The sequence below is a fragment of the Semicossyphus pulcher genome, unplaced genomic scaffold (assembly GCF_022749685.1).
Source record: "Semicossyphus pulcher isolate SPU_LCO1_2020_fin unplaced genomic scaffold, fSemPul1.0.p SCAF_12, whole genome shotgun sequence".
NCBI classification, from domain to species: domain Eukaryota; kingdom Metazoa; phylum Chordata; class Actinopteri; order Labriformes; family Labridae; genus Semicossyphus; species Semicossyphus pulcher.
Genome location: NW_027211626.1, coordinates 14,612,679 through 14,638,520, shown reverse-complemented (window position 1 = coordinate 14,638,520; position 25,842 = coordinate 14,612,679). Strand labels below are relative to the sequence as shown.

Below are 25,842 nucleotides of genomic sequence, written 5' to 3'. Positions count from 1 at the left end.
CAGTCTGTATCCTGGCAACTATTTCATGGAGAACTTCACATGAAACTTGCCTTGGGTGGGATGTGCACCAGTATTGTTATGATATGACTGAATTCAAAAAGTGGATCAGCTCAGCTGGAGTAGGGTGGTGTCCTCCAGATTTGCTCCGTTTCAATGAAAGAAGCTCTTCTCTTGAACAAACTCTTCTCCCCACTGAATCATCCATCAGTAGTTGACAAAACATGATAAAAAATACAACAAAAATAAAAATTCAGAGAAATTCAGAGCTACCAGACTTTGCTGCTACCAGTTGAAGCGCATGTTCTAGAATGGGCACGGAGAGTTTAGAGCAATAAACAGGTTTTTGAATTTGGTCCTATCATGGGGTATTGGGGAACAGATTAACACCTTAAAAGATGAAAGCAAATAAATACTTTTAAACGTACACACTGTCTTGACGTATATGTAACAGGACATACACACAAATGGCTCATGCATCAGCGACAGTAAGGTAATCAACTGTAACACTGAAGGATAGACGGCTATTCATAACCACTTTGAATACAAGGATTTAATCCAAACATGGACCGAGGCATTGAGTAGTTTGTGCTTTTTTCCCTCTATGCCTTAAAAAATAGCTTCGCTCTGCATTCCAGTGGATAAAAGACATCTACCATTGTGTACCTGAAGCTTTGGCAAGCTTTAGCAATACATACTAATATCTATTTTACACAAACTGCGTCTGTGGAGGAAATAATAACATTGATCGGGTTCCTGCGGCTCTATTCAGCCTTCTGGGCCTGTTTGTCTGCACCTGAGCACACAACAGCTTCTGCAGCTAAAACACGGTAAATAAGAAATTAGCATTTCTCCAGCTTACCGCACCAACGAGCAATACCTTATCAGAGTCATATAACCGAGACAGATTCAGGGCCTGTATTTTCTTTATAGTTTCGTAGAAAAAGGTGAATCAGTGAAGCTTACTGGTTGACAGGCCTTAAAAGTGCCAGCGATGCTCGTGTACACTTCCCTGAATTTACACCCATTCTTTTACAGTTTTGTGTGCACTTATATTTCGCAGAAGTACAGGAAACTCTCTCCTCGGAGACTCCACACTGATCCTTTTCAGTTTTAGCTTACAGACAGATTTTGCAGGATGTAAAAAAGTGGCTGCTCAGCTTCACCTCAGCCAGGTTTGGACAGCTTCTGTGGCTACAGGCCAGCCTCGCCACAGACTCTCTGGCTGGTAAGGATGAGGACTCAGCTGGTTGTTCTGGTTGTCCGGTAGCAGGGATTCTCGCTCCGAAACAAAGTCAAGGTGACTCATGGTGGGTGCGAAGTCCACTCGAGTCCGATCTGAGCAAAGCAGTAGAGGAAAGCAAGCATGGGCGGGGCCACGGTAGACCAGCCTGAAATCAAAAGAAAATATAATCATCGTTATTTGATTGTGTGCGGAAATATTTCGACTTTAAATCTCAGGATTTCTTCCTTTTATCCCACATCAGGGTTTCATTTATCAAACTACACTGCTATGCTGCTTTTTAAGGTAACCACTATGAAGACGAGAGACAGGAGTAACAGTAGCAGTGACAGTTGTAGTAGTTGTAGCAGCCAGGTCTCTCTGCTGTACACTGCTGTGTTATGGTGATTCTCTTTTTCTATTTATAGCTGCTTCTTAGAGAGTGGAGCGGGCAGGTAAGGACAGCTGTCTGCACCTCCTCTGAAACTGGCCTCCCTCCAGATTATCTCGGTAACCCGCACCTGCACCCACAATGCTTTCCAATAATCTATTCTTTTCTATTCATGTCAAAATCTGATTCACATACACACGGGCTGCTTTGTGCGCAGCTGCATTGCCGGTTTCCTGCCTGCATAAGAGGAAGGTTACATCAGCTAAGGCCGGAAAAGACACGTTTGATGACAGTTGCACAACACAAAACTGAAGTATGTGAAATAATAGTCTTTACAAGAAAGAAGTTTCCAGTAAATGCCAGTTAATTATAAATTAGTTTAATCACATTACATTAAATTTGATTACCAAAGCCTTTCTACTCTGCGCCCAGCATGCATCAGTCTTGCCGGCGTGCCAAGGCGTCCCAGCGTTCGGTCTTTGCAGGTATGTAAATTTCATTAACACCCTCAGTGTGAAATAAATTCTCCAACTAGTCGTCCAACTTCTGCTGACACTGACTTCAAACTAACACAGTGCTTAAAGGAAGCAAACACAAACAGCAATATGTGGGAACAATTGAGAAGAGTGTCAGATCTTCTTGCCTTTATGGAGTGTATCAGAGTTGTTGTGCGGGCTCTGCCGTTCTAAATTACTAATCACGAAGCTCTGGAAAAGAGATGAAGAGTGGAACAACTTTTAATGAATAACCTAGTTCTGCCAGTGGCTTGTAACTATGACTCTAATCAAGCAGTGATGTAATTACACAGTTTCTTTTGCAACTTGATTATCAGAGGGCTTAGAGTTCAAATGATGTGACAAGGCCAAGTGCAGAGACGCAACTCAAGACTAAACACAGCGCTGATTAGTGATCTGAAGGACGTCTCAGTGAAGTGAAAGCGGACAATGTATTGGCTTTGGTCTCTCTTTTGTATCTCTGTGAATGTATTATCATTAGGCTGAGTGAAACATGCAACAGCTCATGTGCTTGTGACATAATGTGAGCTTTGTGCTATATTAGTACTGCTTTACGGACGGCAAAGTCTGTTTTATCTGTTTGTCTGTCTTAAACATTTTGTCTGGACTGGAACGCCGCAATATTGAATTAAAAGACATGAAATTTTGTATTAGGGCTGCAACAACTAATCGATTAAAATAGATTATTAAAATAGTTGGCAACAAATTTCATCACTGATTAGTGGGGTCTTTGCCATCATGCATGGCATGTGCTGTGAAAACGCCACTGGAGGCAGTCAGCCAATGTCGTGGCTTGTGTAGCTCACGTGATGAATTACAGGAAGTTTAAAGTTCTCCTGTCTTCTTTGGGATAAACATTAGTTATTTTTTAATGAGGAGTATTCATTTGTTGTGCAGTGCTGATGATGTGTCCGCCTCCAGTAGATTGGTGTCTGTTTACACGGACAAATGCACAGTGATGGTTTCGATTGAATCCTTCGGACTTTGGTGATTCCCTGACTTTTCTTATATGTGTGGTTTTAAGTGAAATGTCCCAACATCTGTTTGTGACTGTCACGAAAGATCGGCTATCAAGGCGAGGACCAGTTTCTAAAAGGCTTTCGTTAGCGGTTATAAGTAGATAAAAAAATGATTTCTGAACCAAGACATTCTTTTCCACGCGTTCTACATTGTTAAGAGTCCAAATAGCAACTTGAGACGCAAGAACACAGTTGGAGTGGTGAGACTACATCGTCGAGCAGGGTGTTATCTGCACTTGCATGCAGATGTCGGTTAATAAAGTTTAATAAAAAGTTAAATCAGCGCCTGACTACAGCTGACGGGGTCCGGGATTGCATTTTAGCCAATGAGTAAACATGGATTGTTTTCCTGAATACACCAAAGGCTGCTGAAACGTGATTGGACAATACTACTCAGACCATATAAACCATGTAAAATATATAATATAAACCAGAGCACTTTGACACCAAAAAACCTAGAGATAAAAGTTTGGAAAAATACTAGAGATAGACCGATATGTTTTTTTTCAGGGCCGATACCGATTAATAGTAGTCAAGGAGGCCGATAACCGATATTTGGAGCCGATATTTATTTGCAGTAAAAGTGAACATATTGGCGAGTAAAAAACCCAGCCAGCCGTCGGATAAAAAAAAATAAATGCCGATGCCGATATGCGTCAAAATGCCGAATATCAGCCCGGCCGATAATTTCTGTCATTCATCCGATTATAGACACAGATAGAGATAAGAATGTGAACACGTTCTCCATACTGTGGCTAGTGATATGTTGCGCAATAAACAACTCTCTATGTCGCTCAGCACTATTGTTTTACAGTGCTCTTACATACATACACACACACACGTGCAACTCAATGAGACACCAAGTACATCCTCAGTCAACACATGCGACTGCAGACAAAGTGTGATTAGGGATTTTCTTTTTTTCGCCGGTTAGGTCAGAGAGCAATTACGCTACAGCCTGCACCAGTAAAGATCCCAGACAGGCTGATTTAAAAGCATTGATCTTATGTTAATGAAGCGAGCCACCGCTCTCCCTCTGTGGTATATTATGCAGACACATGCAGACAAAAGAAATAGCTTTGGGCATATCCCATAGTGGGTGCATTATATTTCTAATTAAAACACAACACAAGCACACAGTGAACGCTCAATGTAAAATTCAAAGTAAGCATCAGGCAGTGGCATGTCAAATATCTATTTTTAGTATTTTAACGGGTGAAATGAATCGCTGTGAAAGCAAACTGAGATTCTCAGTTTAGTCTCTAGTTCTTACGCTCAATAATTCACAGCAGAAATGGTAATTTCAAACACCCCGTTCTTATTTTTAGGTTTCTCCTAACTTATTTAAAACAAGTCTACAGTATGGTGCGTGTGAAAGGGGTCAGGAGTGCAGGAAGCAGCGTGATGTTACATATAGTTTGCTTCAAGCTGCCAGGCTTCCAACAGCCTTTAATGTCTTAATAAAGCTTGAGTGGTGACTGGAATGGGACCTTTTTTAGACTGCTTCGACTCGACTTCAAGAGGCCGTAAGACTGTCAGCACAATCAGAGGAGAAATGTTATCCACTCTGAATAAGCGATAATGAGCGTAAAATAGGGACTGTAGAGAGAGAGAAAGTTTGAGACCAGAACAAGTGAGTTTCTTTCTTAAACAAAAATGGACTGATCACAATGTGACTGTGATTTAATGAGAAATCAAACCTTAAAAATGCTCTCAAAACGTTGGTTTTGTCACATCACAACAGATCTAACTTGAATGATTATAGACTGTCAACGTGAGCCATTGTTTTTTTACACAGAGAGGTTAATTTTTACTTATGACAGAGCCGCCTTTTGTGTTGCACATGATGCAGACGTTAAACTTAGCCTCTGAATTCAGAGAGATACAACATTTATCTATTTTAAAGCTGTACATATTAAAATTTGTAGAAAAACAATGGATCAAATTAGCTTTTGAATGTGATAGGGGTCACTCATAGTGACAAACCCAAAGACAATAACCACACACCTGGCCCTGCAGTCGTTCTAGACTGTACGGGGCATTTTAGTGTCTATAAGCTCATTGTTTTGGAGCTTAAAGAGCTCAGCAGTGGTTGGTCTGCTAGAGAGGGTAGGCGGAGCTAAGCGGCTGCTTTTCCGGTCTCTGCGAGTGTTGCGAGTAAACAGTAATCTACTATGGCTGAACAAACAAAGAAAAGATCGATGACTACAGATACAACTTCAACAATAAGTGAAAATCCAAAGAAAAAGAAACAAATCTGACGCTCAGATGAAGGCAAACAGTCTAAAAAGGAAAGCGACCGTCAGCGAGGTAAATCAAGAGTTACAACGGGATCCAACTGTGTGCAACACTGCCTGGATATCTGGTGCTCCCGCAATTACTGTTTATCGCCATAGGTGCCGCCAAAGACAACGAAGCTGAGATCTACGAGATTACAACTTGAAGCTGCAGTAGGCATGTGTTTTCACCAAAACACCTGTGATAAACATGCTACACACTACCTGTTTAGCACAAGCTTAGCTGGTGAACATAGTGAAGCATGTATCTATAGAGTCAGAGATTTCCTTCAGGGGTTGATGGAGACCAAAACAAAGCTAAAAGAAATCATAATGTTGGACTGTTATTTGGGTGGCCAGAAACAGTACTTGAAATAAATGCTAATGTTGTTTGTTTCTGCTGGATGTGTAAATAGGCAACTCTTTGCTAATACATGTCAGTGGTACTTTATATGACAATATCACTGTAGAGTTAACGGCTTGTTTCTCTAAGTGGTAAAAATCAGACCAATAAAATCTATTAATGCTTTAAATAAGTAAACTTTGCATTTTATTTCATCATTTATGAACAGTCTTCTTCAAAAGTTAGATCTCTATAATATATTTATAAATATAAATATATCAGCAGTGAGCTGAGCTCTAGGCACCGACTCTGCTCCCAGCCCAGCGGCGAGCGCAGCTCAGATTGCTTATCATTAGCATACAGGCTTCAGGAGGGGCTGCCATCTTGCTTTAGGTACCAAATGAGCCAAATAAAGACACAGGGAGCAAAACAGGGACTGGCACAAACATAAAGCAGATGTCTCTTTATTTAGGAGAGTTTGCCCATGCAGATGCATAAAATGCCCCAGTATAACCAGAGCCTCAGCATTTACTGATATTACTGCTGAATAAACAGACCTATGGAACAGCAGCATATTAAATCACTTCATGTTGCTTAAGCCTATCCTTAGCCGCCGTCACCAATGAAGGATTTTGTGAATTGTCCTACAACGCAACTAAACTGTCAAATTAAAAGACCGCATGATAGTCCACATGGGAAACAAATACATAAATCCCGGCTGAATCAAGCTGAACAATCCTGCACAATAAAAGGCAAACACAAATTCCATTGAGCGATTGTGTTGTTGAAGGCAATTTACCTTGAACGAAGACACGCTTCCAGAAGATTCTGCCAACATGTATCCCCCCAAGGAACACCAGATTAGAGAGGATGAGCATGGCAGTGGAGAAGGCAGAGAGAAGGGCAATGCAGCGCCTTTCCATTGCCGCAGAGAAATTCTGCTCCTGGGAAATCAGTAAGCACAAGTCAATTGCAGGAGAACACACAAAAGAATCTGATCATAAATCTGAGAAACAAAGAGCAGCAAAGCACCTGGCACTAATGAACTGTGTGACCATAAACTAGGAGGATAACACAGTATGCTATCTGCCTTTAACACTATTTTGAGACATGAAGCTTCCTTTAAGGTCAGAGGCCAACGAAGCACGAATAACGTCTATAATTTCAATGTATTGGAAAGAGACTTTAAATCATGTTAGTGTTGGACGTTAACTATACATGCCAATTAGATGTGACAGGATTCAACCAGTGTGCACTCACTGTTGGAGCTCCAGGCATTACCTCTTATTAAATCAGATTACATGACCCCTTTATTTCTAGCTAACAGGAAAGATGTCATCGTTCCCACACATCTTAAGTAAATGGTAATATAACAAAATACAATTATAATCTCTTTTAACAACATTTATGGGGCGTTGGTTTAGCTCAGTTGGTGGAGCAGGCGCCCCATGTACAGAGGTTACAGTCCTCGTCACAGTGGCCGCAGGATCGACTCCCGCCCTCTGCCTTTTTCCTGCATTTCATCCCCCACTCTCTCCTCACAATATTTCCTGTCTGTCTTCTGCTGTCCTGTCAAATTAAGGCAAAAAAAATTGCCAAAAAAACTTTTTTGTGTTGTTGTCACGGCCGACACAACCCTGGGAAAAGCCGGGTGAAAGTCTCTGATTGCAAACTTACAACAATGGAGCGTACAAATGATGACGTCAAGAGAGACTTTAGTCCATTCTCCACAAGAATTCCAGCCCAGTTCATCAGGGCCCAGTACTGCAAGTAGTCGTGGCCTCCGTGCCAGAGGCAGACGAATCCGAACGCGAGGCCAGTGGATAACATTTTGTAAAGAGGGCCGTGGTGTGAACCTCCCAGCGGCACATAGATGTATCTGCAACATGAGTACAAACCATGAAAAAATTACACTATCAAAGGAGATTATAACGTGTCCAACCAATCAGAAAACAGCAAATAAATGTTGATAGCACCAGACATATAGAAAGGACAGGACACAGATGCCCGTAGCCTGTAAATAGTGCTGATGTGAAACAGAGAGGGAGGGTTAAACAGCACCATAATGCACAAATGAATTGGTCTGCCTGTCACATAAATTATCATGCCATGTTCATTGATTTTTCATTAAATAAATGTTGCTCTGAAGTCCAGCGCAAAAATAGAGGCACTCCAGGGAATATCAATCCCTTCATGTTCTTAATAATGCTGCAACTGGGTTAATGGTTCCAGATTGGTCTCTGTGATTCACACCGAAACCCTGACACACGTTCAACACACTTTTTTTTATCATCACAGCTGGCTTCTTTTTTTGGTTGGGTAAGGTCTAATCTAACCTTTCGGGTAAAAATGAGTGTAAACAGTTCAATAAAAGGGCAGCAGGCTTAATGAGATGATCAAAACACATAACTCGTGCATGTAATTTTACTGTTATTACGCTTGACGTGGTGTTAAAAACAGCAGCTGTATATTAATGTGATAGCCCACTTGATGTGAAAAACATCCCACCAATCAGCGCAGATGGGGTGCATGCTGTGAAGAAAAATGGTCTCAGATATTGTGCGAACGTCGTCGCCCGTCCCAGAGGTACTGAGAGTCTCAACATGCTACATCACTTCAACACGCTTGGAAACAAACGTCAGGTTCTGTCTAGTGTTGCTGAGCTGGGAACTAATTATCTCAGCCGCCCTGTGGCTAATCAATGTTCCTGAAAGATGAGCCAGCATTTTCTGAGCCTTAAATAGAGTGGCCAGCTTGGCCATATTGAAGGATGAAAGTAGGTGCTGGAGCAGATGGAGAGGAACCAGAGTGTTAGAGCGAGAGCAGACTGGACACCTGAACATACCGAGGACCTACTCAGATATTTACATTATTGAGATGTAGATGGATTATAAGCAGATGTGATCCAAAATATGATAATTTTTGGACATACATTAACACCCTGAATAATCAGTGTGTTATGTTGCACCTGACGACTGGAAGCAGATGATGAAAACAACATGCATACAGACTTTACAGCTTACCGAAGGTCTCTGTGCTCTCATAGAGACATTCAGTGTACTCTTTTTTTTTTTGCATGGAGGGCAAACTTAAATGCTGACCCCCAGCTAACCCAAAACATGCCCCCACACATTTGTTCACAACTAATTTCCCTCAGGATTTGGGATCAAATGCCCCTTCTCATATGTTTCTGTAATAACTCAATCAAACAGCCTGTAAGAGCTCTTTATGCGTGTGAAACAGAGGACCTGAGACACGGCGGCGTACAGACGGAAAGCGTAATGGAATGGCGAAGAATGAGCCACTTAGCTGCCCAGGGAGACGGGGTGTCAGTGAGTCATGTGGAGCACATCACTAAACACCTACGCACTCATCTAGCGCTCTTCAGACAATTTCAACAGAATTTCAGCATCGCATTAAAACCTCTTTAAGAGCACTTTTACTAGAAGGAACGTCGGGGCACTGTGTCATGGGTATCATTCTGCATCTGCAGTAGCATAATTACAAGTGATTCCATTAAGCAGGAGAAAACAATTTCCAATGAACAAGGACTAAAATGGAAACTTACATTTGCAATTTAAATTCTGGGATCTTAAGCGAATTAATCAGAGCTGTTTTGACAAAATGATACTACATATTTCATCTTAAACTCGTCTTTAATATCTCAAAAGCAGATGTACAGGTACACCTTCATTCGTGACAAATAACATAAAAAACAGTCAGTACAAAAACTAATTAGAGAACATTTTCCCAGAATACCACAGTGTGTTCTCTGACAACCGTGCAAGTGCAACTGTAGCATTGCCTTAATGTAGCAACCAGCGTCTACCAAGTGGACCATAAAGCCCCAATAGGCTGCATTCAGCCGAGTGTGCATCATTAGAGGTAGACAAACTAACAATGTGTGTTGTCCAAAGTACGAGTGCGCAAACACATAATGCTCCCATTACATATGCACATATTAAACAAAGGGGCATTTCTCCTGGGCGTTACGGAAACAGTAACGCAGCAGAAGTACTATTCACCATTAACGTTCAACCTCATAATCATGAGAAAGCCTACATGCAAATGCAGCATCCTTGTCCATTGTGATGAAACATGTGGGCAGGCAGCTGGAGAAGGTTATTCAACTGACAAGTTCAGTACCCTGCAGGAAATGAGCTCTTTACAGTAAGTGTGCAATAAATAACAGATACAGTGCTATTAAACACATGATACTCCAATTATAAAGCAATTAAAACTGTAGAGAATTAATAGGGCTTATAAATGTTTAGTCAGATAGACGAACAGACAGACACACATGATAGGAAAAGAAAGACAGAAATAATAGGACAGATAGACAGACAGGCAGGCAGCAATTATAGGACAGACAGATGGACAGACAGATAGTGATAGGATGGACAGATAGACAGACAGGCAGAAATGATAGGATGGACAGATAGACAGACAGGCAGAAATGATAGGACAGATAGACAGACAGGCAGGCAGCAATTATAGGACAGACAGACAGACAGACAGATAGTGATAGGATGGACAGATAGACAGACAGGCAGAAATGATAGGATGGACAGATAGACAGACAGGCAGAAATAATAGGACAGATAGACAGACAGGCAGGCAGCAATTATAGGACAGACAGACAGACAGACAGATAGTGATAGGATGGACAGATAGACAGACAGGCAGAAATGATAGGATGGACAGATAGACAGACAGGCAGAAATGATAGGACAGACAGATAGTGATAGGACAGATAGACATGATAGGACAGACAGACAGATGGACAGAAATGATAGGACAAATAGACAGCAGACAGACATGATAGGACAGACAGATGGACAGACAGACAGACAGACAGATAGTGATAGGACAGATAGACAGACAGACAGAGAGAAATGATAGGACAGACAGATCGACAGACAGACAGAAATGAAAGGGCAGACAGACAGACAGACAGACAGATAGTGACAGGACAGACAGATCGACAGGCAGGCAGAAATGATAAGACAGACAGATGGACAGACAGAAATGATAGGACAGATAGACAGACAGACAGACATGATAGGACATACAGATGGACAGACAGATGGACAGACAGACAGATGGACAGAAATGATAGGACAAATAGACAGCAGACAGACATGATAGGACAGACAGATGGACAGACAGACAGACAGATAGTGATAGGACAGATAGACAGACAGGTAGACAAAAATGACAGACAGACAGATGGACAGACAGACAGACAGAAATGAAAGGAGAGATAGACAGAAGTGATAGTACAGATAGAGAGATAGACAGATAAGTAGATACTCTGATATAAAAGCTGTTATTTGATTTCAATGCTATTTCACATTTTTGTAAGCATTAACATCTGAATTAGTCCGTCCACCGCTCATTGAGTGCCTCTTACCTGATGAGCCATCGATACAGGCCCTCATCAAAGTGCCTGCGAGAGAACAAAAATGGATATTTGAGTCACAAATTTACATAATAATAATATAGCACTGAGTAAGGTACACCTGAGCACTGCACCTCACACAGTATAAACCGAGGCTGGTGCAGTATGTATGATGCATGCGTGTCTCTTTGTTACTCAGAAGATTAGAAAAAGCATTGAGGGTTTTTTCTTTTTGCGCAGCCTATAAACTGAAGCCGTTTTGTCAATGATGTCGGTGGACAGCTTTATGCATTCCATCAATGTTGTCAACATTGGCCAGCTCAGCACACGCAGGCCGGATTGGAGTGCATCGGCGTCAGCACATTGGTCGATCTTGTCTACAGCCAGTGCATTCTTCCTGTAAGACCACACACACAACCCTCCCTCCATCTTAACTTTATGTGCTCTTAATTAAGAAGGCATTTCTCTTTATTAATTACATTTAGGGACAGAGTGATTCTGTTATGAGAAAGTGATATATTATATGCTGTGATAATATACGGTCCTGGTGATTTTACAGTGTAACCATGACTCATTGCTCAATTAGTCACTGTCAAACACTGCGTTTTTGCATTATTTAATTGCATGTTTGTTCTTTGTTAGAGCCATGGTTATACACTCATTTGCCAGTTTATCAGGTTCATCCGGCTTAAACTAATGCAGACTTAAGTCCTGTAGTAAATGTGTTTGACAGGTTCGGATTGAACTTTATGATCATTGTTCTTAATATTTGATCTGAAATATACACTGTCTGAACTTTATTCGACCATTATTTTGTACCACCTGTTTTTGATTGTGTTCTATATAAATAGGCTTAATCATGTTTATTTCGAGGATGTAGTTTGTAATGCTGTTGAACTGTAACTCAACTGTAACTAAAATTACCGTACGAGGGAACAAACGTCTCTAAAACTGTTCAGCAAAAACTGAGCTTTAAAAACGCTGATGAGGGTAGGATTTAGTGAAGGACTGTTGTGTTTTTATTGTGGTGTAACTAATAAACCGGCAACTGAGGATCTCAAAAAACATCCCTGTGACACTAAAACCTTTTTTCTTAGCAGTCTGTTGTTAACCTTTATATTCTAAGTCTTGCTGATTAAGGAGTTTATCCCTGTGTAACAAGCACTGCAACGTGTGTTCATTAACTTGAGCAATTGTGACCCCTTCAGCATAAACCAGGCATAGTCTTTTCCTCTGATTTGTAACAAAGTGTGAAATTAGCTTATAAATGTAGCAATCAAAATCTTCTTACGTTACAATGCTTTTTGTTATTCACTGACAAACTGGCATTTGTGAGATCCTGACACTGACATACATTTATCATTGGCATCTTATTTTTTTTAGTTTAGCATTAAGACATGTTTACTCTGTGTTCTAAGCGATGCAGCTACTAACCTGGTAAATAGAAAAGACAAAAATGTGGGCAGTCAATGTAGGGATGCGCCTGCTGAACAACCCATTTTAGCTTCAGCCTGAAAGGACTATATAAAGCTGCTGGTGCAGAGGTGACCTATTGTTCTGATTGCCAGTAATGACAGGAGATGAGAAAGTCCCCCGTGTTCAGTCTGAATCTTATTGCCAAAGCAAAGTGAGTACTTGAAGCACTTGACATTAAATGTACCTTCTCCCCATGGATACCATGGATGCAAGCCTTTCCACTCATTTAAGAAATGGTGCAAAATCAAAAGAATGTATTGTATTTATGTCAGTGGTGTTAACTGGAGCTGGTCCGACTGTATGATCTTACCTCCACATCCCTGTGAAGCTGTACATGATGCTGACACAACGAGGAAGTTTTGGGGGAACTAGGTTATCCAAAGTAGCCAGCATGGAAGGAAGGCCGAACAGGACCAGATACTTCACAAAGAAGAACTGGACCAGGGCCAGGGCCAGACCGCCTGTGGGGGGGGAAATTAGGTATTCAGACTATTTTCGCTATTTTTAATAATTAAGACAAATTCTATCCTTTCCAAAGACCTTTTCCAGTTAATTTTATTTGTACAGCCCACATTTGCCTTAAAGGGCCTTACAGTCTGTACAGCATGCAGCATCCTCTGTCCTTAGACCCTGTGTTAGAAAATGGAATCATGTCCCATAAAAAAAACTTTAGGAAGAGCAAAAGAGAAGGGATTCTCTGCACGTCCATCACTGTTTGGATCTGCCACCAAACAGGACAGAAACTGCAACGGACAATCAGGACTGCAGAGAGGATTATTGGCACGGACTTGCCCTCCATCCAGGACTTATACCGGTCCAGGGTCAGGAAACGGCCAGGTAACATCACTGCAGACTCCTAAAAACCTGATCACAAACTTCTCCCTTCCGGCAGGCGTTACAGAGCACTGTACGCCAAAAACAACCAGACACAGAAACAGTTTCTTTCCTCAGGCTGTCACTCTGATGAACAGCTAACTCAGCCAGAGTGTCAGGGACGATAAATGTGTAATAACCTAATCAACTGTACATGTGAGTTATACAAAACATCCACTTTACATGGGAAATATGCTATCTATTATTTATTGTCATTGCTTAATTCATCCTCTTATCATGTATGTATTATCACTACATCGAAGGTCAATCCACATTTTCTGTAAATACCGTAAATACTAAAACCATCTACCTCTTACATAACAACTTGATTCACAACCATATTTATCTCTGCACCTTTGCACTCTCTATTGCTCCATTGCACTATTGTCTATTGTTGTCTGTCAAGGTCTGTATATAGTTTTTAGTGTCTAAGTGTCTGTGTTACCTGTCTAACCTGTCCTTGTATTTAAGTTTACTATGTCTGTTTATTATGCGAGTCTGTGCATTGAGAGCACAGAAAACCCAGAGTCAAATATATGCCAACATACTTGGCCAATAAAGCCGATTCTGATTCTGATAAATTATAATTATAATGACTGATTGAATTTAACACTCATTTATAATGAGTGAAACAAACTCAAATCCCAGAGGTGCTTTACTTCTAAGAAATTGACTTCAAGGATGCTGGATTAGCTCAGTGGTTAGAGCGTGCTCCTCCCCATGTACAGGGTTGCAGTCCTTGAGACAGGGGCGCCAGGTTTGACTCCAGCCCCCCACTTTATATTCCAAAAACCATCCACTGTCCTATCTAATAGACAGCAAAGGTAAAAAACAACAATAATAATAATTTTAAAGAATCTATAGACCAAAGTAGCCACCTGCAAAAAAATGTAAGGATATAAAATGTACATATATGCATGTACAAAAAGTTCAGGCTGTAAGTGTCCTGCAAAGACACAATGGGGCCATTAGAGGAAACATAACCTGGTTAATTATGCCTTCAATTTGTGAATCCTATCACTTTATTAAAATACAAACTAATTCACACCACTAATTATAATAACTTCATTATGAATTGAGGCAAATAAGTGAGTCAGTAATCAGCATATTTGATAACTCCTGTAGGGGTAACATATTTTTAAATTCTGCATCTCAAAAAACCTGTTGATGTGCGTCTGATGTGGTGGTTTCTGTGAGACACATCAAAGCTCAACACATCAAACTCACTTACCCAGGGCCCAAGGAGGAAGAATTTCCAAGTAGGTCTCATTGGTCTGGATGGAGTGCATGTACATTACATGGATCATGTATTCTGCGATGCACCACCACATTATGATCCGTGCTGATCTGAGCACCATGTAACTAAAAGCAGATTTGTCCATGTCACTTTCCTCAGCAGGCCTCCGCATCTGTAAGTGTAGAAAGTCAGCATGTTGTTCAGGGTGGCAAAAACAACAAAAAGGATATAGGAAAATAGCTTAAGTAACAGTCTGACAACATCAGACCAAATACATGTCAGATATTTCCCTACAAATTCAAATACTATCTTCTTGTAAACTTGTGTATTGTCTACGTTTCCAAAAAGTTGACCTGAGATCACCTGTACTAAGGAGAAGCAATCAGCCTCAACCTCCTCCTGTCAACAACCAAAGAGGCAATTTCAGACCAAACCGCAGTTTAATACAGGAGTAGCCTTTTTCGGTTCTCTTACCTGCTCAATGTAGTCTTTATATGAGATAACGGGTCCATTGTAGAAAAAAGGATGATAGAAGGTGTAAGAAAACAGCCAACAGAGCTGCACAACTCCACCACGGTCTAGAGGGCACCAGCAATGCTCCAGGCTGAAGCTGATGAAGCGTAGACCGCAGACAGCGACGCTGAAGAGTAGCAGATAGTACTCCTCCTCGGTCTCGTACCAGCCTCTCTGTGTAGAGGCAAGGCCAATTATTTTTAACACATTCCTGGGAATCTTTCTTTTTTTAGAAATAGTGACAGTTCAGAACTAAATTTAAGTCACACTGTATTTTAAATAGAATACCAACCAAAATGAGAACATTATGGGCAGATTACAGCAGATTTATACAGCTGATGATAAAAATCAGTTGGCACATCCTTATAAAAATATGCCTGTGACAACCGTTAATGAGATCTGCGAGACAGCGTGAGGAATATCATTGCTTTCCAAGTTGTGCAAATGCATGTGTGTGTGAGTGGGATGGGTGAGCAGGAGGGAAAGAGGCTGCTTTTTTAGGAGACATTCACACATCTGTCAGTTCTAATTCTCACTTACTTTATTCAAAATTGCTAACCATTGTGACCAAAGCACAGCTACTTGGCTGTACCTTTACCTAATTTGTCAGATACTTTGCAGGTAAAGGATGTTTTTGGATGACAACTAAATGCTTAAAGCAAATGTCAGCCATAACCAATCAATGTTCAAATGAATAGAATGAACTTCCTTAAGTCATAATAAACTGAGTTTTTTTTTGTTTTTGTCTGTATCTCATTGCATCATCATCGTTTTCTTTTAAAAAACAATGCAGTTTAGTAAAATCTGACTTTTCAATGATATGGCTTTTATGTTGATTGCAATAAATGTTTGAGACTTTGAGACTATGAGAGCTTTCTATGAGCATTTCTCCCACTGCCTCTCAGTGGTGGCTATTTTTAGATGCTTCTAGAAAGACACCGAGCGTCTAATCCCCAGAAAATACTGGAGATAACCTGCTTGATACAGATGCTTTCAATAAATTCCAAGAACTTTTATCCCGCTTTACAGAAATACAAATGGAGCCAAGCGACAAAATGAGTACCATGCGCCCCCTTGTGTTCTTTCCATATATGACATTTAGTAATGCAAAATAATTAATACAATCTGACTGAACAGTTATTCTCGAAATTGGCATATAAAGCAATACCATAAAATACATGGTATATTCATAAAATAAAGTATAGAAGCACATGCACATTAAGTGGCCTTGGTCACCTTAAATCTTCAGAGCCTTGTGACTCTTTATTCTTTCCTATTCTTGTAAAATGTGCCTTTTTACTCTCACCTGGGTCTCTTGAAGCGGTTTGATGTAAAGTGTTGACAGCAGCAGCAGGTTACAGGCCCATGACAGAGCCGGTTTGCGTAGTAGGGCCACTGAGAAGGACAGGCCCAAATGTACCAGCAGCACACCGATGCCTTTATTCCCCAGCACACTTCTGGCTGCTAAGAGGCCATATACAGTGAGTGCTGGAACCCTCAGCTGTTGAAGAAACATTAAAAAAAAAGTGTAGGATTAAAACACTTCCTGCCAAGAAGCAATATTCGACTGAAGAGTACTGCAGATGCTCTCTACCTTGGGGTAAAAGATGCTGGTCAATCTTGATATCACGCCATGACCAATAAGAGTCCAAAGCAAAGACTTCTTCGCCCATTCAGTCCAGAAACTCCACTCAAAGTCAGATGGGTCCTGGTCATAACAAGTAACTTTAACATGGGTTTTCAACACACCTGAAGCCTGTTGAAAAGAGGCTTTGAATGTTCAAAATATGTTTAGTGCTTTAATTTCTATATAACAATCAAATTAACTGAAATTTAGGAATGCGTTTTACTTTGTGTTATTCAAAATATCTTTAATAAGGAGTGTACACTACGTATGTAACAAAAAATGTTGGTTGTTGACTGAACTTTAAATCAGCAATTTCAACATTAAACTTACCCTTTTAAACCCCTTAAGAAGGCCCTTTTCCAGCTGGAATTCTCTCTGTAATCCTGATTCATGCTCTGAGGTAGAAAAAAACAAACAAAGAACCTTTATTCTAATTATTAGTTAACACCAACATACTGATATTTGTCCGTCTAGCTTACCTTTGGAGAATCTATGCAGTTGGTAGAAAGAGTACAAATGAGAGCCAAATGACAGCATCCAATACGCAAGGATCTCTATCCATGGCAGGGGTGCCAATTGGGCCTTCTGTTTAGATGTCATCCGGTAAAATCACTGTGCTATAGTGCACCCAAAGTACAAGTCATTAAAAATGAGTTAACTGAAATTAAATGTAAAACTAAGATTACTTTATTTATACTTTTAAAATGTTTTTTAATTATTTAAATAGCAGTTGAAGCTAGATGAAAGATAAATTACATAGAACTCCACATAAAAGCACAGTCAGGAATTTCCTTATCAAATAAAGAAATGGTGCTGTAACTACTTCAGCAACCGCATTATACTTAAAAACAGTTGTGTTTAACACCATCAAATTTTAAAACACAGGGAACATTCATGAACATCATGCACTTATCATGGTAGCGTGCATTACATAGCTGTTCGTGGAATTCAATACTAATTTTACTTTATTAAAACCTGCCTTTGAATGGTTAAACAATTTGAATTGCTGCGCTGTTAAGAACGGCGTAGCGAATGATAATAGAAGTCAGTCCAAGTTTGATTTTTTGTAGTATTTTTTATCATGCTAACTAAAGTAAGCTTCGTGAGTTTATGTCAAACCGTGAGCAATCAGAAATCACGGTCGTTGCTAGGTAACGCCGCGCGCAGAGGCTGCAGCCTATGACGTAGATCAAACAGTAAAAGTAAAGTAAGTAGCTAACGTCTCCAGCGCAGCGACCTAACTAGCCAACGCTACTTGACTTCGTTATGGCTTTTTTAAATGATAAAGACCCCACTGAGACATCGTTGGCGTGTATGTACAAGTTTTCGGGCTTATTTGGTCATTTCTTTAATACCGACATTGTTAGGTTACTGTAAAACTTCCGTACGCTTTCGTACTCGAGTGTGGCAGTTAGCTAACGTAAGCTAAGCTAGCTCATCATTCGAACAAGTTGGAGTGTTACCGAGTAATGCAGGGTTGGTGTCCATTTCTGTGCTGTAAATTGTAGTTTGCACTGTCTGGTAGCGCTTGGACCCTAGGACCATGACGTTAGTACACCCCGGCACATAACATTTAAAGGTATTGAATTCTTCTTCTTATTACCCGCTTCATTCATATTAACTGGAAAACAACTTTTTAGAGAATTACCGCCCCCACCTGCGCGGGAGTGGTTTGTCAGCTTATACCATTGAGGGTACACCGTCTGTGGCTTATACTAGGAAAATAAACTCTTATACTTGCTGTAGGTTTAAGTTAGAGATGTAAACTAACAAACTGCAATTAATTACTTGAATTAATGCTGCTAAATACTTTATTTAACTACATTTATATTAAAGCTATGGGCACTATGATAATCAAGGTTTCTAAAAACACAGCATGTGAGTAACTTTGAAAATATGATACATTTAATGAGTGAACGACCGACATAATTCATACATCACACATAGAGGATGGTTACAGTTTTAAAGGGTTTATTGTGGATAAACTGTGTTTGTACAGTAGGTAAAGTGATCAGCAACTGACTATGCATGCATCCTGAATTAGATTTCCGGGGGTTTTATACCACAACAAATTATCAGAGAATCTTAACAAAATATGCACAGGGAAATAACAAACATGGTAACAAGTTGACATCTTGACAATGTGCAAACCAGTAACAAAGCATAAATCTCTCCATCATACATGATTTATTTTTCCTCTTTAACAAAATCTCCAACTTTCCACCAACTTTTCTGACAAATTAAAAGAAGTAAGTAGACTCAACTTAAGAACTTAGCAGATAAACGTTTCATGTTTCGTCTCCCAATAACATCTATAGCTTGTGTCTTTGCCTCAAAAACAAATACAGAGCAAAATAAGAACATGACCACATTTCACGTACGCTTTCAGTAATCCACACTGAGAGATTCAAATTCATCAACATGACAGTTAATTGTAAGCTTGTCTATTGTGTGAGTGAACGTGTTTGCATGCATTCTTTCTTGTGGCGTTTGTGTGTGTGTGTGTTTTTGCATAGAGGGTGTATTCACAGTATGAATATTTTTTCACAGCTCATCGGTCTCTCCATCAAAGGGTACAGCATCCGTCTCCATATGAATACTGCTGGGCTCACTACTTCCCACCCAGCCAATAGGAGTGCGGTTGAAGGAAGGCCGGCAGCCGATGTCATGTTGGTACACCACTGCAGGTTCAGGCTCTGGTTTGGTTGTCTCGGTTTCTGGCATCTGGAATTTCAGGAACTGGTTGGCCTTCTCAAAGCCACCGAAGGGCATGGCAGACCTAGTAAAGAAAGGTGAGAGGATTCTTAAAACCCCTGTTTTTCTCAAAGCACCTATAGTACATAGGCCTTGAGGGAGGTACCTGTTAAAGCACTTGTACTTGGGTATATCCTTTTTGTCAATGGGACCAGGCATTGAAGTTTTCAGTGTGGCTATCAGATTTTCATCACCCTTCATGGCCTTCTCCCATGGCGACACGTATGTCTTCAGAAGAATTGTCTTACTTGCATCACCTTTTCCACCTCCTTTGGAGAGAGAGCATATGACACACTTGACTGAAGTTGGAAGTAAAACAATATTAAACAGACTGTGAACTGGCTGTAGTGATATATGTGATGCTTGTTAGTCATTTATGTCGATGAAAATGTTTTGGAACTATGTTTGTATTTGTTTAAGCCATACGAAGCAAAATAAAACAAAATACAACTAGTTTTATTTTTACGGGATGTACTTGTCTGTTTACCAGATTTGGTCCCAGCTGGTTTTCTGACAATCTAATGATGATGACAAGAGTGTTGAAACACTTGGGTTTTTGAACCACTAAAACAAACAAGATATAATGTTAAAAATATTGAGCTTTAGAGGTGTTGATAGGTCGATTTTGTTAACTTTAGAAGTGGAAGTAAACTAAACTGCTTTGATTAGTCAAGCAAAATCAAAAACATCTCAAGAGATATAGTTATTTTTTGCGAATTAATCCTTTGTTCAAAAAAAAATGACACCAACCTTTCAGTCCAGACCCCCCACTCCCTCCTTCTCCATGTCCACCTTTCCCTTGGTCGCCGCCGCCAAGACCTCCTGCACCTCCAGCTCCTCCTGCACCTTTGCTTCCAGGCTTTGGAGGAGGCACAGGGGCCCCTCCTGCGCCATGCATCCCGAAAATATGCACCTGCCCAGGCTGTTTGCTAACAAAATGCCCTCCAACATTTATCATCTGTCCTCCAATCTGACCTCCCATCTCACCTCCCAGAGAGGGGATAAACTTCTGCAGGTTGTCCTGAAAGAAAAAGTTTAGAATCCTGTGTGTTAATGAAATAAATCTTCTCTCAGACAAAAACAAACTCTATCTTAAAGAGTAAAGAAATGCTCTTTGTAATCACAGACAAGTGACTGGATTTGTTTTCCTCCATGAACTATGCTCTCACCATAGACTCACTGCTGAAGATGTCGGGGTTGTTCTCGTAGATGAACCTCTCCACTCTCTGCTGCCTCATCTTGAACATCTTGGAGCCTCGGTTCTTCTGCAGGGAAAGCTCCTCCAGCATGATGTCTTTAGGAGTCCTGATCTTTGTTCCCAAGTCGAACTCAGACGCTTCTGGCTCCGACTCATATTCTAGGTAAGAGACATTTGAACAAAATGTATTTTATTTCTATTCGGTTTAAATCTTTTACATTTAATTCTAACAACTTGTATCAATATATTCATAGGTATGTTTAACCAGAAGAATCAAAAAGTCCTTGCTTTGTTACCCAAATATTTATATTCACTGGAGCCAAAGAGGAAAACTAGAAAACGTGAAAGAATCACAAAAAAAACTGACTTAAACTAGTAATCAATCTTGTCTGGTGATGGGTTGTAATACTTAATATAATTAATAATTCTAATCAAACATTTATCATGTTCTTCTCTCATGGTACAATATTTCCTCATCTCTCTCCGTGCATTACCATGCATGTGTTTCGCCTCAAATAATGACACAATTTTTGCACATCTTAACACTTAAGACTTTATTTTACACACTTGTTGATGATTACATTTCTTTACACAGCATATGATTTTTTTTGTGTCATGTGGTATTTTTTATACATTTCTTATTTCACTTTTACTGCAGACATTACCCCAGTTAGCCTGTAAGGCTAGAACTGCACCAACAGTATCATCCATCTATTTATGTATTCTGTGTTTATTTGAAAGAGCTGTACCAAGCATATGGACATTTAGTTTCATATTCATGTAATGTCATGCCAGCCTTACCATCCTGAGTGATATGCGATAGGTCAGTTATGATCTTGGTGAGCTTTTTCCGCTTGTTTAGGGGGGCAGGTGTTCCCAGAGGCATGACTGGAGGTTCAGGAAAGAACATGATTTAAGCAGTTACAATATTTAAGGTTACAAACACAAAGAAAAAATCCCTACTTTGAAAGCGTGAATGTGCTTTTGGAATATGTTCAGCAGTGAAAGAAGTATTGAAACTAAACTTCTATTTGCTCATGAAACAAAAACAGACTAATGTCAGAGCTTTCCAATATAAAAATATGTCAATGTTTAGCCATGCAGTAATTCTCAATAACATGTTTCTATTGTAGAATATTTAGTACAAAATAAAACTGGAGCATGAGAGAAAAAAGTAAACATATTTTTTCTATTCAAACTAGTTAATTAGCAGTATAATAGAGCTAAATCTCCATAGCTGAAGTGCTCCAGCTCAGGTGAAATTGAACTGAATTTGGTGTTTTTGCTTCAGTTTTAAGATATAATTAACACAGTTGAAAGAAACTTCCACACACTGCTTTGCTATTACATCCGACTAATGACCCGAGTCCTCAAAATCACTCCTCACCGTCAACACTTACAGCCATCAACAACCCCTGAAAGTGAATCCACAAGGCTTGAATGTATCAGACGGACAGACACTAAAGACCCTGCTCATTTTTCAAGTTCAAGGGGGATGTCAGTGCCCTCAGATTCCCCACATTCCCCAGTGGAACAGATGTCTGCCCCAAGGAAAACGTATAGCTTAACGTGTGGTTCAGTTTTGTTTGGGGACTGTCAGACTGAGTCAACATAAACAGACGCATGCGTGGTGCAGGCAGAAGTCAGTGATCAATGTTTTCTGATGCTTCTCTACTGCAGTAAAATCGAAGGACTCAGGATCATAAAATAGGATCTGATCATATTCCCCAGTCTGCAGCCTGCTAGAGAACATGTATGCCTGTCTCATCTGTCAAAATATCACTCCGTATTGAAGCATTTTAATATTAACAACCGAATATTGAACATCTTACAACCTTTGGTGCCTGTCTATATTTTGAGATATACTCATCTTATGTGTTCATTTACACAGTTTTTTGTCTTCCTACATGCATATCCGCACCTTCAGCACACAACGTTTTCTTTAAGGCCTAGTCAAGGGGCAAAACATCACATCACATCTACTGACTGTAATTCAACCCACTGCAGCTATTTTTAAAAGCCATTTCCAGCCAAGACATTTAAGCGACGTGTGATGGCGTCATTCGACTATCAAATGGGCTTGACACAACTCTCAGGAACACAATACGCACCTCCAGAAAACAATTTATGATGTATGTTTGAACCACTGTCAAAACACTGTCGAGATCTGCACTGGCCATGATTGTTAAGAAGGAGGGTTTTGGATACTGTTTTAATGCCATAAGTAATTACAATCTTAGGGACCCTTGGTGCGCAGATTTACCACCCCCCATCAGGGTTCAGTAACACCATATAAAATCTCTGCAACGCCCACAAAGAGGGATGGTCAGCACATTCACCCATTCCTTTGGTCATTTTAAGATGTGCAAAGAAAATCTAAAAGCAACAAAGTTACTCCCAAAAAGATAGTATTCTTATTGTTGGTTGAGTCAAAAGCATTCTCATCAATAGCAAAGTAATAATCTGGTTTACTGAGTTGTTGAGGCCTTCGTCGGCAATTTTTTACCCAAAGATCTTAAACTCAAAACACGATTTGAAACATTTTGCACATCAGTATGCACTCTCCCCATTTTTGTAGTTTTTACAATCAAGCTACTGGTTGATTAGTAGAGCCAAGAAAACCGATGCGATGCAGATCCACTCACCGGGTTTTTGTTGTAATCCTTGGAGGAGAGATAGACCTATAAATACCAAACAGAGAAGAGGAGACCCTCGGCTCAATGCTGGTGATCTCGATCACAAGTTTACAAATCCCTCAGTGCCTCTGACCCTTCGTATGGCTGGACCCAGGTCCCGGGAAGTGCAAAACACCAAGCCTACACTCAGATGGCAGATCTTCCAGAGGGTTGGGGTTGTGGGTGGCAGCAGTGTTGGTGTCAAGACGGGAGGAGGGGGAAGGTTGAAGTTAGGAGTATGAATAGGGATGGGGGCATTAAGGCGGGGGGCAAGTCTCTGTTGGCTAGCTGAAAGTGCTGATGGGGATATTAAGGGAACAAAATCATTCTCACAGATGGTTCAGGAGCCTATATTTAGCAGCAAGACTGAGGGGAACAGAACTGAGCTATAAGATAACCTCAGGGGACTCTGGGGTGTGTTTGGGGTACACAGAGATATCGAGAGGGAGGGAGAGTATGTACGTATGTGAGTTCACAGTGCAGGTTTAAGGTTAAGCATATGTGTTTATATAAGGGCCATGTCGGCTTGTGTTTCACAGCAAGGGTTACCTCCTTCACCCCCTTCATTACCCTAACCTGACACTAGATTGTCACATTTTCAGTTTCTCCGAAGCATTATGTAACTGGACATGACAAACATGGAGACAGAGCTGACAGATACTAGCAATGTTTACATGTCCAAAACAGCTTATGCAAATACTAGAGTATCAAAAGGCCAATAACCAGTTAAAAGACATACCTGTCTTGTCCTGCACCATACTTTTTGATTTTGTTTACCATGAATAAATGAAAAATGTAATTACTTAAAACCCTCTGTCTCAGAGCTAGGCTGGTTGGTAATGAGCCTCTTTTGTGTGTGTTTTTGTAAATGTAGAATAGAAACTCTTCAAATTCCTTATAAAAAAATAATACAGGGGACACTCAATGGTTTTCTACCGCACTATAGTAATTGCAAAATTGTGCACATTTTTAGATTTTATAATTTCATAAAGGGGTTGCACTGTGGTGCAGTGATTAGCGCGGTCACCTCACAACTAGAAGGTTCCTAGTGCGAACCCTGATTCGTTCATAGGGGGCCTTCCTTCTGTGTGGAGTTTGCATTTTCTCCTCATGCATGCGTGGGTTCCCTCCGGGTACTCCAGCTTCCTCTCACAGTCCAGAGACATGCTCATTAGGTTCATTGGTGACTCTAAATTGCCCTTAGGTTTGAGTTGAGGGTGAGACATTGTCTGTCTCCATGTGTCAGCCCTGTGATTGATTGGCAATCAGTCCAGGATGTACCCTGCCTCTCACCCAATGACAGCTGGGACGGGCTCCAGCACCCCCGCAACCGATAAGTGGTATAGATAATGGATGGATGGATGGATAATTTCATAAAGAAAATTGCAAACCCTTAAATTAGGGCCAAATAGTATAATCATCTCATATATTGTACGCTGCGTAAATGTCTTATTTAGCATCAAGTTTGATAGATTTATTTATAATTCACATTTATATTGTTGACTTATAACTAATCATAACATAACTCATAACTAATCTTGATCCAGACTGAGAAAACATAGGGTTTAATTGCAGTACACAAGAGTGTGGACAGTATTTGTTTGATCAATAAAGTCCACTTATATTGCAGAATGTAAACTGTTGTGCATGGGAACGATGCTTTTTTTTCTGTGAATGTGACCTTGCATGCAGCATGATGCTAGGGCCATCAATGAGCGGAAGGCTCAGAATGTTGTCTGGATCCGCTTTGGCTCTGCAGCACATTGCTTGATATCACACTGTCTGTGTCTTCTCGCATATCACACCCTAATCTCAATTACTGTACAAAGTCCCTTTTTTCATTCTGTGTGCTTTTCTTTTCTTGCTGTTTTCCACATATACGTTGTAGAAATAACCTTCTGTTCCTATGTAGTTTTAATATAATGTTTTTTTGTGACAAAGTTGGGTACTACATATCAATAATAAAGGTATTTTTCTGAAAAACATGTACAGTACAACTTTGACACACAAGCTTCCATGCTTCCAGTGACACCTGAAAACATTCATTTCCCCGCTTTAGAAGATCCCTGAGAATGAATTCATTGTGAAATAAAGTGACATCAAGAAAAATTAAGAATAAGGTAATCTGATAAATATTATGCTTATCTTACTGTACTTCTATTTCTGAGACTAGAAATGATAAATGGATTTCACTATGGAGACTACTGTATGTTTCATTTTCATCACATCTTAAAATAGAAACTTTCCAGAAGCTGAGTTGCCATGTTTATTTTTTTATTTGATCTTTAAGAACCTAAATTAAGAATAAATTCTTAATTACATTTC

General features: G+C 40.2%; 2 protein-coding genes across 2 annotated transcripts; both read right to left on the bottom strand.

The window, feature by feature from the left end:
* Positions 1 to 1,302: 1,302 nt before the first annotated feature.
* Positions 1,303 to 18,441, bottom strand: hhat (hedgehog acyltransferase). The gene is made up of 12 exons (XM_069659216.1): positions 18,354 to 18,441; positions 17,370 to 17,507; positions 17,221 to 17,285; positions 16,858 to 16,971; positions 16,570 to 16,764; positions 15,225 to 15,437; positions 14,745 to 14,922; positions 12,951 to 13,101; positions 11,177 to 11,212; positions 7,441 to 7,642; positions 6,563 to 6,707; positions 1,303 to 1,388 (listed from the first exon to the last, which is right to left on the bottom strand). The coding sequence occupies exons 2-12, from the start codon at positions 17,488 to 17,490 to the stop codon at positions 1,303 to 1,305; spliced, it is 1,506 nt and encodes a 501-aa protein (XP_069515317.1). The 5' UTR covers positions 17,491 to 17,507; positions 18,354 to 18,441.
* Positions 18,442 to 18,829: 388 nt separating this feature from the next.
* myoz1a (myozenin 1a) lies at positions 18,830 to 23,682 on the bottom strand. The gene is made up of 6 exons (XM_069658104.1): positions 23,488 to 23,682; positions 21,644 to 21,730; positions 20,814 to 21,001; positions 20,395 to 20,665; positions 19,751 to 19,913; positions 18,830 to 19,669 (listed from the first exon to the last, which is right to left on the bottom strand). The coding sequence occupies exons 2-6, from the start codon at positions 21,726 to 21,728 to the stop codon at positions 19,435 to 19,437; spliced, it is 942 nt and encodes a 313-aa protein (XP_069514205.1). The 5' UTR covers positions 21,729 to 21,730; positions 23,488 to 23,682; the 3' UTR covers positions 18,830 to 19,434.
* Positions 23,683 to 25,842: the final 2,160 nt, after the last annotated feature.